At 41.3% G+C, this 12,529-nt stretch overlaps 3 protein-coding genes across 3 annotated transcripts; 1 reads left to right on the top strand and 2 right to left on the bottom strand.

Annotated features, from left to right (window-relative positions):
• Positions 1-1,506: 1,506 nt before the first annotated feature.
• On the bottom strand, positions 1,507-3,504 carry Bcgpx3. The gene is made up of 3 exons (XM_001559317.2): positions 2,802-3,504; positions 2,377-2,627; positions 1,507-2,286 (listed from the first exon to the last, which is right to left on the bottom strand). The coding sequence occupies exons 1-3, from the start codon at positions 3,088-3,090 to the stop codon at positions 2,062-2,064; spliced, it is 765 nt and encodes a 254-aa protein (XP_001559367.2). The 5' UTR covers positions 3,091-3,504; the 3' UTR covers positions 1,507-2,061.
• Positions 3,505-3,730: 226 nt separating this feature from the next.
• Bcdao7 lies at positions 3,731-5,515 on the top strand. The gene is made up of 3 exons (XM_001559318.2): positions 3,731-3,916; positions 3,971-4,837; positions 4,887-5,515. Exons 1-3 carry the CDS (start codon positions 3,808-3,810, stop codon positions 5,237-5,239), a joined length of 1,329 nt encoding a protein of 442 aa, XP_001559368.2. The 5' UTR covers positions 3,731-3,807; the 3' UTR covers positions 5,240-5,515.
• A 5,047-nt stretch (positions 5,516-10,562) lies between these two features.
• BCIN_03g01460 (hypothetical protein) lies at positions 10,563-12,203 on the bottom strand. The gene has a single exon (XM_001559320.2). The coding sequence runs from the start codon at positions 11,998-12,000 to the stop codon at positions 11,368-11,370; it is 633 nt and encodes a 210-aa protein (XP_001559370.1). The 5' UTR covers positions 12,001-12,203; the 3' UTR covers positions 10,563-11,367.
• Positions 12,204-12,529: the final 326 nt, after the last annotated feature.

The following is a 12,529-nucleotide window of genomic DNA, read 5'->3' as shown; positions in this document are numbered from 1 at the left end:
ACACATTCCATTGCAATTAAAGAAAAAAAAAGAAAGAAAAAAGAAAAGATTAACAAGTGATAGCGCAACAAATCAGTTTCGTGTTCACAAATATTCCAACCCATTCAGATGCATTCCGTTGAAGATGGAAAATCGCCGCGCGTGCGACAACCCTGTGTCTTCTCGAATCGTTCGTGAAAGATGTATGTATTTGTGTACGTATGCAAGACCTGACAGTTCCATTCCACAAGTACTATTTCCCATCCCTCCGACTCTCAATTTTCTCGTTTCGCAGTCAATACTGCGTAGAAGTGTGCGAGTCGAGTTTGCGATTCACTAGTCACATCGACTCACTGATCAAAGTGAAAATACAACCGGGGTTACGAATGCAAAATCACCATCGGGATTTGTGTGTATCTCAACGTATAGTCAGTCCTCGGGGTATGAAAGAACCTATTTATCAGCTTCGAAACAATCGACGATTTGGAAGAAAGACATGTGAAACATGAGCACGGAGAAGGAGAACTTCGTGATTGTTCCACGTCTTTGAGACAGTGGAAGAAGAGAAGAGAGAAAGATGTAAGAAATCTCAGAGAGTAGCATGATAAGTACGTAGCGACCATGGAGGCGCGATGGGAAATTTCGACGACGACAAAAATGCTTTTGGGTAGTGAGATCTACCGATCCTTAAACAAGAACACAAAACTCCATTTACAGCAGGGAAGTGAAACTGAAAATGGATATGAAAGAAAGAAAGAAAGAAAGAAAGAAATCACCTCACATCCCACATCCCACACTCTTCCTCTCATACCCCATCCCCATCCCCCACACCACCACCCCCACAATCCCATAATCATCAGCTACTCCCCACCCACTCCCAAAATCAACGACTTCAAATCCACACAAACTTCCCGACTCCCACGCATTTCCATCAACAGAAGGTACAATTGCTCGGCTAATTTCTCTGCGCACGAGACTTTACATCCCGCGATCCCTACCTCGAGGCTTCCCATAACCATCGCAAACCGCAAGATGCACAGTTTCCCCATCACTCCATCCTCGAGAAGGTTGATCAAGGGGTCTATCTATCTATCTATCTATGATAAAATCGCTCCTAGTATCGGTCCTAAGAAGGAAAGGGGGGGAAAAAATACTCTAAAACAAGTATCCCGAGCCTACCAGTACAACTCCAAGAGCTCCCTCCCCATCCCCATCACCATCCCAAGTCCACCCACCGAGCAACAAACCGTCCGCCCGCGCATCTTATCATATCAACTCTCTCCCCTCCCCCCTTCTCCCTTCCAGACAACACAAGAGTATCAATTCTCCTCCTCCAAGTCCCATCTATTTCCCCGCCAAATACATTCTGACAGTACATGCATGCATGACTCGATCGATGATTGACAAATACCCAAGAAAATTGCCTCTGTGTAGACAGATGACCATGAGCAGTTACAACAACTCTCAACACAAGAGAAAATAAAACGAATGATAACAAAAATGGATTTCTGTATTTCCATTTCTGGCTGTGATTTATTTGTAGGTTACTTAGGTAAACACAAGAAACAGAAACAAAGCCCATCAAGCTAATAATCTGGGACAGCACAGCAAAATTCATCTCATGAGCTTCCAATCTTGCCATGACTTTCGATGATATGGGAAGCATGAGAAATCTAGGAGATTTATATAAAGCAAGGAAAAAAATTGAAGCGAAGGGAGGAAGTGAGAGAGGGAAAGGAGTCCACTTTGAACCCGCTTCCTTACATTCTTGGGATTCTTCGGATTCTTCGGACGAGGAATGATGAGTGATCATGTAAAATAGCATGCACATACATATACACATACACACCATCTTCAAGGCAGAAAAATATGAACCAATCCTTTAGCTGAATCCAAAAAAACTTTCTCATTCTATGGTATAATCCCCGCAAGCAAAGAAGTTCACACCCACGAATTAATCAGATATCCACCTCTCAAATGACAAACACCCAACAATCAAAACCCAATTGAAAATGTCCAAAAGACTTTCCTTTCCATCTTACTTTTCAATCAATCATACATCCGCCCAATTTTCCAATCCCTTTAAAGCTCAGACTTGGATTCATTCAAAGCATCTGTGACTGCTTTCTCCAAATTTTCTGGCTTGGTTGTGGATGCCCATCTTTGCTTAACCTTTCCATCTCTACCGACTAACCACTTTTCGAAATTCCACTTGACGCGTTGAAGACCGAGAAGACCTGGTTTTTCCGATTTAAGCCATTGGAAAAGAGGAGCAGCATTGTCACCATTCACGTCAATTTTCTTCATCTGTGGTAGGTATTAGTATCAATTCCAATAAATTGAATATGCAGAATGGATAGCAAATTGTAATTGGAAGAAGAAATATGGAAAACGTACAATTGGGAAAGAGACACCATAGTTAATTTGACAGAAACTTTGAATTTCCTCATCAGAACCCGGATCTTGACCTCCGAATTGATTACAAGGGAAACCCAAGATGACGAAATCATCACCGTGCTTCTCCTTCATATCTTTGTATAATTTTTCGAGTCCTTCATATTGAGGCGTGAAACCGCATTTGGAAGCGGTGTTGACGATTAAAAGGACTTTGCCTTTGTATTCTGAGAGGGGTGTTGGTTCGCCTTTTTCTGTGAGAGAATGGGTGGTTAGTATGACGGTTTTGAAGTTGTGCGTGTGCGAACATGAGGGGTCGATTGTATGCAAGAATGGGATGAGATGAATGGGATGAATGAGATGAATGGGATGTGATGTGATGCGATGTGATATAATGCAATGTCATGTAATGCAAAAGAACAACCTACTATTCAAAGGTTCAAACTCATAAATGGTAGCGGCCGACGACATGGTAATATTTCGAATATGTTGCTGGACGTAGTTTTGGGAATGTTTCTTGAAAGTTAAGTCTGTTTTGCGTGAAGTCCAAATATTGGATGGTGGAGAACTTCGTCGAGAGAATGCGACGAAGTTATGTGATGGAGAAGAAGAAGAAGAAGACGATGGGAAAAGGAAAGGGAAGTGGGTTTTATGAGGAAATCGTATTGATCGAACGGCTTTCGTTTGAATGTGTGTCGGTATCTGTACGGGGATCATGAAGAGATGGGATGACGTTTGAAGAATGGGAATATTTGTAAGAAAGGGAAGGCTCTGGAGGTCTAGATGGCACAGCTTTTGTATGGGATTGTGAGGGGTCTGAGAGGGGTTGGGGGTTAGACGGGTGGATTAAGGAATTTCGGTTCGATTTTCATGCCGCTGGGTCACGGGGAAATGGAGCGCGGTCATTGGCTGGATCTCGTAATTCGTGGTAATTCTGCGCATTTACCGGGCGTATAAAGCGGGGGCGTCCATCGATAGTCTGGGGCTAGCAGGAGCGGTTGTATGGAGATTCCACGTACACTAGACCAGTCTGGCTTAGCTCGGAATAGGGCGTAAACATGCTGTCCATTTACGGCTAAATCCAGATCATTTGCTCTCTAACCAAGCCTCTCTGCTGGCAAGGGTGAGGCCGTGAGCGGCAAAAAAGCATCAAGCATTCTTCTCACGTGGGAGCGGGAGGACCTAGTGGACTGTCTAGCGGGCAGCTAGCTGACTACATGACTAGCTCGCGGCCTGATTGGGCAATCAGCCAGCGAGATGACTAAGCACGCCCATCTCCGCCCATTTTAGGCTAAGATAAGGGTTCTTATCTAACCTCAAGCTTACGCCTTTTCACGCCTCTCTCCAGCTACCGGAGTACCAAAGCACGCACGCACGGCTGGTGGGCTACTCAGTACCTGTCCATCGTGAAACTCTATCTGCATAAACATTATTATGCTTAAGAAACAATCCGAGCACTGGATGAAAACAATGGCAACTTCACCTACTTCACCAACTTCACCAACATCTCCCAAGGAAAAGAAGAGAAATATTGTAATTATTGGTACGTTGTTCGATTTTCCTCAACATCAGACAGACCTTCATACTAATCCCATAGGTGGTGGAATCATCGGTTGCACATCTGCCTATTACCTCACTCGCCACCCCTCATACAACCCCTCCACGACAAAAATCACCATCATCGAAGCCCAATCTATCGCATCCGCAGCATCTGGAAAAGCAGGTGGATTGCTCGCACTGTGGGCACGACCAGCGTCCATCGTCCCCCTTTCATACAAACTTCACGCCGAATTGGCACAGGAACACGATGGCGCAAAGAGATGGGGATACCGTCAATTGCATTGTGGATCGATAGGAGCCAAAGCACGACTCATCTCGGAAGCCGACCCGAAAGCGCCAACGGAGAATGAAGGAGAAGCGTGGAAGAAACTACCCAAGACCGATATGAAGAAACAGAAAAAATACTCGGGCGATGATGTCCCGTCGACGTTGGATTGGTTCGAAAATGATAACATAAAATGGTATTCCGAAATGGGTACTCCAGAGACAACAGCACAAGTTCATCCATATCAGTTTACCACTTCAATGGCAGATTTGGCCGTGGAAAAGGGCGTCGAAATTATTTATGGTTCGGTGACTGCAATTGACTATACTGGAAATAGTGTAAAAGGTGTTACCTATGAGGACAAGGAGACGAAACATATTCATATGTTACCCGCAAATGATGTTATATTATCTGCTGGCCCTTGGACAAGTCATGTATGGCCGGAAGCACCAATCACTTCACAAAGAGCTCATAGTGTTGTGATTGAAGCGGAAGTATCTCCATGGGCAGTCTTTACAGAAATCGACTTACCAAAAGGATTTGGAAGAAAGAGTGAAGATGGGGCGAAGAAGAGAAAACATGATAAGATGGTTAATCCCGAGATGTATGCTAGACCTGATGGGACAGTATATGCTTGTGGTATGTAGTTCTTCTTTTTTGGTGATTCATACTGACAAAAAATGTGCAGGTGAAGGAGATGAGAGAATTCCTCTTCCTAAATCTTCCAATCTAGTTGTATGCGATGAATCTAGTTGCGATGATATTATCGATTACGTAGGATCGATATCTGATCCTATGCGAAAGGGAAAAGTTGTAGCTAGACAAGCATGTTATCTCCCATTAGCTAGTAGTGGTGGGGGTCCATTGATTGGTCATACAGGTATTCGAGGACTTTTCTTGGCAGCAGGACATACATGTTGGGGAATTCAAAATAGTTGTGCGACGGGAAAATTGATGAGTGAGTTCTTGTTTGAGGGAGAAGCGAAGAGTGCAGATATTCATAGTTTGGATCCGAGAAAGGTTTTGGGTGGTGAGGATTAAGTATGTATGGTGAGAAAGGGGATAGTAGTAGTAGGTATCTAGTAGTATTTGTATTTAATGACATTTATGAATATTTTTCCCGTTGGTAATTAATTAGGTTGTGTAGAGAAGAACTTGAGCTTCAGAATTGAATCGAGGAGATTTATTGGATTGGATTGGATTGGATTGCGGTATTCATTAGCTTTCATACTTTCCTATTGTCTTTTTCTCTCTCTTTTTTTTTTTTAAATCATATGGTTGATACAATACCTACCTACCTACCTATCTATTCTTCACTATATCCTATCGTTCAAGCGAAAAGTGAATTCTCAATAAAGTATATTCACCGTCACTCTTTCATTCCTTCATTTATCTCATCTCATCTCATCTCATCTCATCTCATCTCATTTGTTATCCATTATATTTCGTTTTTTTTCCTTTTAGGGAATCATTGATGATTGATAATGGTTAGTAGGATTTCACTCTTTTTGTGTAGTTTGATTTTGGTTGTTTTGGTTGTTTGACGAGATTGGCTGGTTAGGGATCGGGGATTGGGGATTGGAAATGGGTGGATGGATTTTGAGGATTTTGAGGATATCCCTATGTTGCATCTGTGCGGTTTGGGTTTGGTTTGGTTTGGTTTGGTGTTTGGTGTTTGGTGATTGGTGGTTGTGGAGATGGGGATAGAGAGAGGGGGGATGAATGAAGAGGTGAAGAGGAATAGGAGAGGAAGAGGTTTTGAGGTTAGCATGGTGTTTTGTTATTGATAGTCAGTTAGTTATTTTTCTTGCTGTCACCTTTTTTTTCACACTGTGTGTGATGCTTTCAAAAAACTCATCATCGTCGAAAGTTTCTACTGTCGAATACTGGATTAGACGAATTGGATTGCATGATTCTTTCTTTCCGTGCAATTGAGGATATGATTTTTATGGGTATTTTCTAACGAGATTTCAAAGCAGGGAGATTCTCGTTTGTCCTTTCCATTCCGCTCCTGGTCTTGGTTTTTTTTTTTGCTTTTGTAGAGTGGACGTATGGATTTGTTGTAAAGCTGTTTTATCATTGAACTACAGAAGAGACTATTCATGGTGTTGGTGTTGGTGTCGCTTATGTGATTGTGTAGCGTAGCTTTCTTGTAGTATGTACGCTACAACTTTACTTATTATATTGAAGGCTTGATGATGGGGGCTTATATAGGGGAATGAAGGGGAATGATGAGGATTGTTTGGAGTGGAATAGGCTGTTCAGTGGGATAGATTGTTTTAGTGGGAGTGGATTTAGGGTTGGCTTGTGTGGGTTGCTAATGTTAATAAGTATTATGGGGTTGAGATAGCTAATAAGTGGATATGAGATAATCATTGAAAGCATCGAAGAATGATAGGGGGAAATTATGATTTAGTTGTTTTACGACGGTAAATGACTCTAGTATTATAAATGTTAATAATTCTATATCAGGAAATCATGGTTTCCTAAACAGGGAATATATTACAATTAGATATCTATTCTATATAAATACTTACATCAGTATTTATTAGAGTAGAATATAGAAGATATAAACCCTATGGTTAGATTCTAAGTGTTAGATTGTATTCAGTTCAAAGAGCTAGCTAAGTACGAATGATACAGCTCTTATATAAGGGCTATATGAAAAACTCGTCTTCGCTTTCGCTTAGGTTTAATTATAAAGGCCTTTGACGCGGAGTCATTCACCTATTGATGTATAAATAAAATCTAAGATGATCGAATAGATGAAAATGTAATGACTCGATTATAGTAGCGACTCGCTAATAAATCATGTCATACTCTCTTGTCGATTATCTAGTTAAAGTTTAGCTTAAATCACATCGAGATCAGCTCTTAATCCTTTCACATGACTCAAGAGGCTGTCTTCGTGATAGAATAGTATTGTTTTCTTTAATAAATCGATGTTATTCGTCAATTCGTTTTCTTCTAAGGCGTTGCTTTTTAAATGATTTTTTTTTTTTTTTTTTTTTTTTTTTTTTGGATTGCTTGAGTTAACAAAAAAGAGAAATGATACAGTGTCAAGTGTTGGAAATTCAGTTGAAACTTTTCTTCAAGCAACGAACGATTCGATTGTTGTTTTTATATTTGAGTGCTACAACCTCTCTCAACAAGGGATAAATTTCAAACCAAAAATAAAGAGTAAAATCTTTCCACAAGCCCTTTCCAGATATCTATGACGAATCAAAGGTCCAACTCTATGTCTCCCCAACAACGCACCACCCAACAGTTGTCGGCGAATACCGGTATGTTTCAGCCCGAAGGCCTCATCAATTTCTCTGACGAAAGTATCAATATTGGTGTTAAAAAACCACATAAACAACTTGCATGCACAAAATGTCATACTCTATAGCTGCGATGTGTTCGAAAATCATCTGGTGAGAATGCCTGTGATAGTTGCCTGACTACCAACGTTGAGTGCGTTGCCAGACAGCTACAGCGTATGGGCAGACCAACACACTCTTGTCGTTGTAATAATCATAATATCAGTGCTAGCATAAATGGTGCTCGGTACGAAAACAAATCCCGATTTGGCGGTACAAGTCGTAGAATTGGTGGCACGACGAGTTCCGGGAGTGGATCGAGCCATTTTATATCGGGGTAGCAACCGGTACCTTGAATTTTATCTGAAATCTCGCTACTGCGAATAGTGTTGTATCTGGTCAGGTGGTTTTTTTAAGGCATTCTCAAACACCACAAGGGAGAATTGCTCACAGTTGGTATACCTGGGGATAGTGTGTCTAAATGGCCGGGCTATCGGTAGTTCTAATATTGCAAGTACTCTCAACTCAGCACAAAGTTCCGTCTATAGAAATGCAGTTGCAGATGCTCTTTCCAAAATGTGGATTTTGTATACTTGTATTTGTTTTCTTGGCTCAGTCATTTTATTCGGCATTCAAAAGAAAGAGCTCATGACTGTGCATGGGACAACTAAGACGGGGTCGCAGGCAGAGGAGAAGAAAAGGCGGAAGAACTTGGGGCTAAACCAAAAGAAGAACCATAATTGAGTAACTATCACATCGCAGAGGTGACTAGTCGGACTAGTTTTGATATGTTGATGTTCTAGGAAGCAACAAATATATGGTCAGCTCTAGGTGAATTGGGGCCATCAAGCTAGCTAGCAAGCAGGCAGTGAGCCCGTAACAGCAACAAAATCTCGCAGCGTATGGAGACTACTCGTGGAAAGATCGTCGGCTTTCCAGTCTTAGTCAACTTTGCTACATTTCCCACTAACAGCGATATTTATCACAAATATCATTCTCGATTACAGTCATTCAGGAATAATGGTTTTCCAAAAAAAGATAATTGCTGCCCTTTATCCAAATATCTCGCTTAGTTTAGACGAGAACTTTCTGCGAGAGATAGAGAATTCCACTTTCTGTAAGCAATGAGAAGGATTTTCCCTACCGCTACATATTCAATAAGCTCCTGTGATTATCGCAAGCTGATTCATACTGTGTTTTCATTGCGTAGTGTATGAATTATTTGTCTCCTACTTTGGTATGTGCGTGGTCTACATAGAAGACGAAAACAAAGCCTTTGCCATTTTCCCTCTCGGCTTCTAACATTTAGTAGAAGCTTAAATATATCCGCATCTTAGAGAACTGGCGTTGTAATTGTTCGAGCCAATATTCCACTTTATACAGCGGGTCACCTATTGCTGATTCAATTCCTGAATACGTAGTCCTTTCGGGAAACCCCCTCAACATCAGGTATATAGTATTCTGAAAGACCGGCACAATTTTGCTATTCTCAAGTATAAGATTGAGCGCAGATTATAGGACGATATGGAGGAATGCGGTGGTGAGTGTTTGTGGTTTGAACAAGCTGGACGCGAAGATTTTATTCATTAATTGTTGACCAGGGGTATTCTTTCATCATCGTGAATCCTTACTTTTGTACTGAGAAAACTTTGTGTTGCTTGTAAATATGTTTCATCATCGAAAAATTTGAGCACCCGTCAAGATGTTTTAACGATTACTGCAATTTCTTTGCCACCATGATCAATAATTCGGCCATTATCATTCGAGCCTAGAAGCTCGTGGAAGTGATCATAGTTATGGATAGGCAGCAAGTGCCAAAATCACATTCCGCGCCAAAATATGGAGATGGAAAGAATTGAACTTCCCTCTCATACACTCACGGTAAAATCTTCCGACTGCCCGGATCTCCAAGGCACGACTTATTTTCATAAATATTTTCAATCTTCGGATTCACACTGAGAGGTGTGTATTCTACCACTGAACTACATCTCCGGTTGAATTTTTTTGATGGATGTTTGTATTGGTTAATTTTAATGAGATGAGTGGATGTGGATTAGTTTGATCTGGGAGTGGGTGTGGATATTGTGGTCGTGGAAGGAGCATTCGATCTTGTGGTGAAAGACGGAAGGTGATAGATAATCTGAAAAAGACCGTTCAATCTATGAAAATGAGTGAAGAAGCTGAAGACACTCGCAGATCATATTTTCTCTAATGAATACTTCCCTCAACAGCAGATACTAACATAAACTGTTAGAAAGATATTGCACGTGCACCTTATATGCATATATAACATCTTCCGCTCCCGGATTTAGATTTAGACCACTACAGCAAATTCTACATAGTCGGTAATACACGCATTCCTCTGGCCTACTCCCTTAATTGTGAACATAACACCGAATAACGAATCTGTTCTCGGCAAAATAAAGATCTTGACATGAAAATCACCTACATCGTCTGTTCTTGAAGCAACTTGCAGTTCGAAAAATGGTCTCCAATTGGGGGATTTCTCGAAATAAATATTAGTCACGGAGACCTCCCATTTTATTTCGTTTGCGATTGATAATCGCAGTTAAATCAACACATCATAAAGTTATGATTATCGTCTTTTCGTCTTTGCTGTTTATATTATACGTGATTTTATCAACGAGCTGATATTGCTGTTATTCATTCCCCCTTGTTGCGCCTGCTATATACATGTCACTCCTCTTTATGTTGATTTCCCCCGAGTCAAGCAATAGAAATTTGGTGAGCATGACATATGTTCCGAAACTCAAAATTCAATTTTTTCTTCAACGCGGAAAGCCGGAGAAACATTTTCTGTAAAGCATTTCATTTGTACATCACATTGCTATCGACAAAAGAAATGAACACCTTTTTAATAGTCTCCATGATAGTTTTGATAGGAGTCTCTTCAATATCTCGAGAACAGAGTTCTGGGGAAGACTAACATGCATGGGAGTTGGTATATTTGATCAGAAGTATCGTTGTGATGCAATTCACTCAAGTTTGTATCAAATCTGGTCATCAAGGTAGACTGAAATCTCACTCCGGAGATATATAATTGACACTTGATTCAAGACGTTTCTATCAACAAGATGTTACCCGTAATGGGCAGTAAGATACATGGAGAATAAGGCCGGTCTCTCGAGGCGAAGGTGACTCTACAAGCTTGGGCTAGAGATCGAATTAGGATGCAAGATTGCTTTTTGAATCATTGCAGTGCTACATCAGGTATTTTTTCATTGCCAAATTGTCTCCCTGTGTTATTTTGTGTTTTTCTTTGCTGTCCTTGTCGAACTACTCCTGCTTCAACAATCATCATATCACAAGTAGACGCTGAGCGACAATACGCTAGATTGTATACCAACACTTTAACTTTCATAAATGCTGGTTAATCCCAATGTGAATGAATGTATCACACATGCCCGAAGTCTCTCATCATCTCAGGCGAAAACAACCACGTTCCTCGTTGATCTTCAAGACAAGAAAAGTATCTTCTTTTGAACAGATTAGACAAACAGGGTTGGAAACGGGATTAGATCTTGAAGATATGAATTTTGATAACTTCGTGGTCTGCAAGCGTTCGAAAAATCAGGGGGCGTTTCGACAAGATGAACCACTTGAAGAAGGGGCACTGCCTGTAGAAGATTAAATACCACTCAAATTTAGTCCTGGTGATGACAAAATTTATTCGAGAGATATTCAGCGTGGGAGAATATCTGGTGGAGAGAGCAGTCTTCAGCATGCGGAAAAGAATGGATATAGTTACACTTCATCTATTGCTGCATTAACGATCGTCACGAATAAAGAAAGCGGAGCGTAGAAAAGCAATGTAGAAATGACTATCAGAAACAAACAAACTCTCATTCAATAATTGGACCCCGTCATAACCGCCGTGAATGCTTCCTTAACCTCACTACCCTTCGGTCTTCCAGTCTCTTGAGCCCATGCAGGTTGTTCCATAGCTCCGGTATACCCGCTACCAACACTCAAGCTCATCATGGTCCCAATTTCCACCTCTTGTTGCCCCATAATATGATGATGTGTCACATCCTCAATCACAGGCCAACAACTCCACGTCCGTTTTCCCCATCCAAACCATCGATCTCCATGGGTACATCCCCCAATATCTCCACTCTCAGGTGTAATGTAACACTCGCCCCATCGCTTTCCATTTCTCTCAATATATGCATCTTCGGAGAAGTAGTCGTGGAGCCGTAGGTTGGTTAAATTGCCTCGTGTGAATTGAGGATGCGCGATAGAGAAGTTGGCGGCGTTTGATACGTCAATTGCTGTTCGACACCATTCAGGTGTTGTTGACTTTGGGGATTCTGCTACCTCTTTGGAGACGGATGGTCCGGATGGTGTCCATGCCAAGAAATACATGGAAGGCGGGTAGAATACATGGCCGATATATATTGGTTCAACATCAAGCACCGTTGTCGCAGACGCCGAAAGGAAAATAGGATACAAAGCTGCAAGCGCAAAAGGAACTTTCATCTTGACGTCGGCTTCTTCAAAAAATTACAAACGACAGAAAGAAAGATTGAAAGCTCAAAGTAATCATTCACTTGGATGAAACATGGAGAAATTAAAGTGGTTAAAAGTGGGTGCGATTGAAGAAAGTGACTGTGGCCTTAAACTTTGGTGTATAATTTTCCTCCAACGGATTAATATATTAAAAGCCTAATTAGCTTATATACTGCTTGGTGGTCCGGATGTTGAGGCGAAATCCCGATATAAGTTCGGATAAGTCGCCGGTAAATAAGGAAATAAGAGGAGCTAGAAGGTCAGCTGAGAGTGTGGGCCCCCGCACTCTCCGTTTGTGGAGATGTGGAACCACGGCCTTGCAGTTTCAATCTTATGTCATAACTTTATACATTATTCAAAATCATCGTCGACGTTGAAAATGGATGTAGACGTGGATGTAGATGTAGATGTAGATGTTTGTAAAGTTGCAAAAGGTAGAAGTTCACTAGGGTGGGACTAAAACTAGCGATGACAAATCGTGGTGCAGGATAGAGGCTGA

This window comes from Botrytis cinerea, chromosome 3, assembly GCF_000143535.2.
Source record: "Botrytis cinerea B05.10 chromosome 3, complete sequence".
NCBI classification, from domain to species: domain Eukaryota; kingdom Fungi; phylum Ascomycota; class Leotiomycetes; order Helotiales; family Sclerotiniaceae; genus Botrytis; species Botrytis cinerea.
This window is presented reverse-complemented; position numbering and strand designations above follow the sequence as displayed.

Coding starts and splice junctions, on each gene's coding strand:
- BCIN_03g01460 (XM_001559320.2), bottom strand. CDS start 12,000: ATGAAAGTTCCTTTTGCGCTTGCAGCTTTGTATCCTATTTTCCTTTCG.
- Bcgpx3 (XM_001559317.2), bottom strand. CDS start 3,090: ATGATCCCCGTACAGATACCGACACACATTCAAACGAAAGCCGTTCGA. Junction 2,628..2,801: donor TGAGTTTGAACCTTTGAATA/GTAGGTTGTTCT, acceptor ATTCTCTCACAG/AAAAAGGCGAACCAACACCC. Junction 2,287..2,376: donor ATGGTGTCTCTTTCCCAATT/GTACGTTTTCCA, acceptor TACCTACCACAG/ATGAAGAAAATTGACGTGAA.
- Bcdao7 (XM_001559318.2), top strand. CDS start 3,808: ATGCTTAAGAAACAATCCGAGCACTGGATGAAAACAATGGCAACTTCA. Junction 3,917..3,970: donor GAGAAATATTGTAATTATTG/GTACGTTGTTCG, acceptor CTAATCCCATAG/GTGGTGGAATCATCGGTTGC. Junction 4,838..4,886: donor TGGGACAGTATATGCTTGTG/GTATGTAGTTCT, acceptor AAAAATGTGCAG/GTGAAGGAGATGAGAGAATT.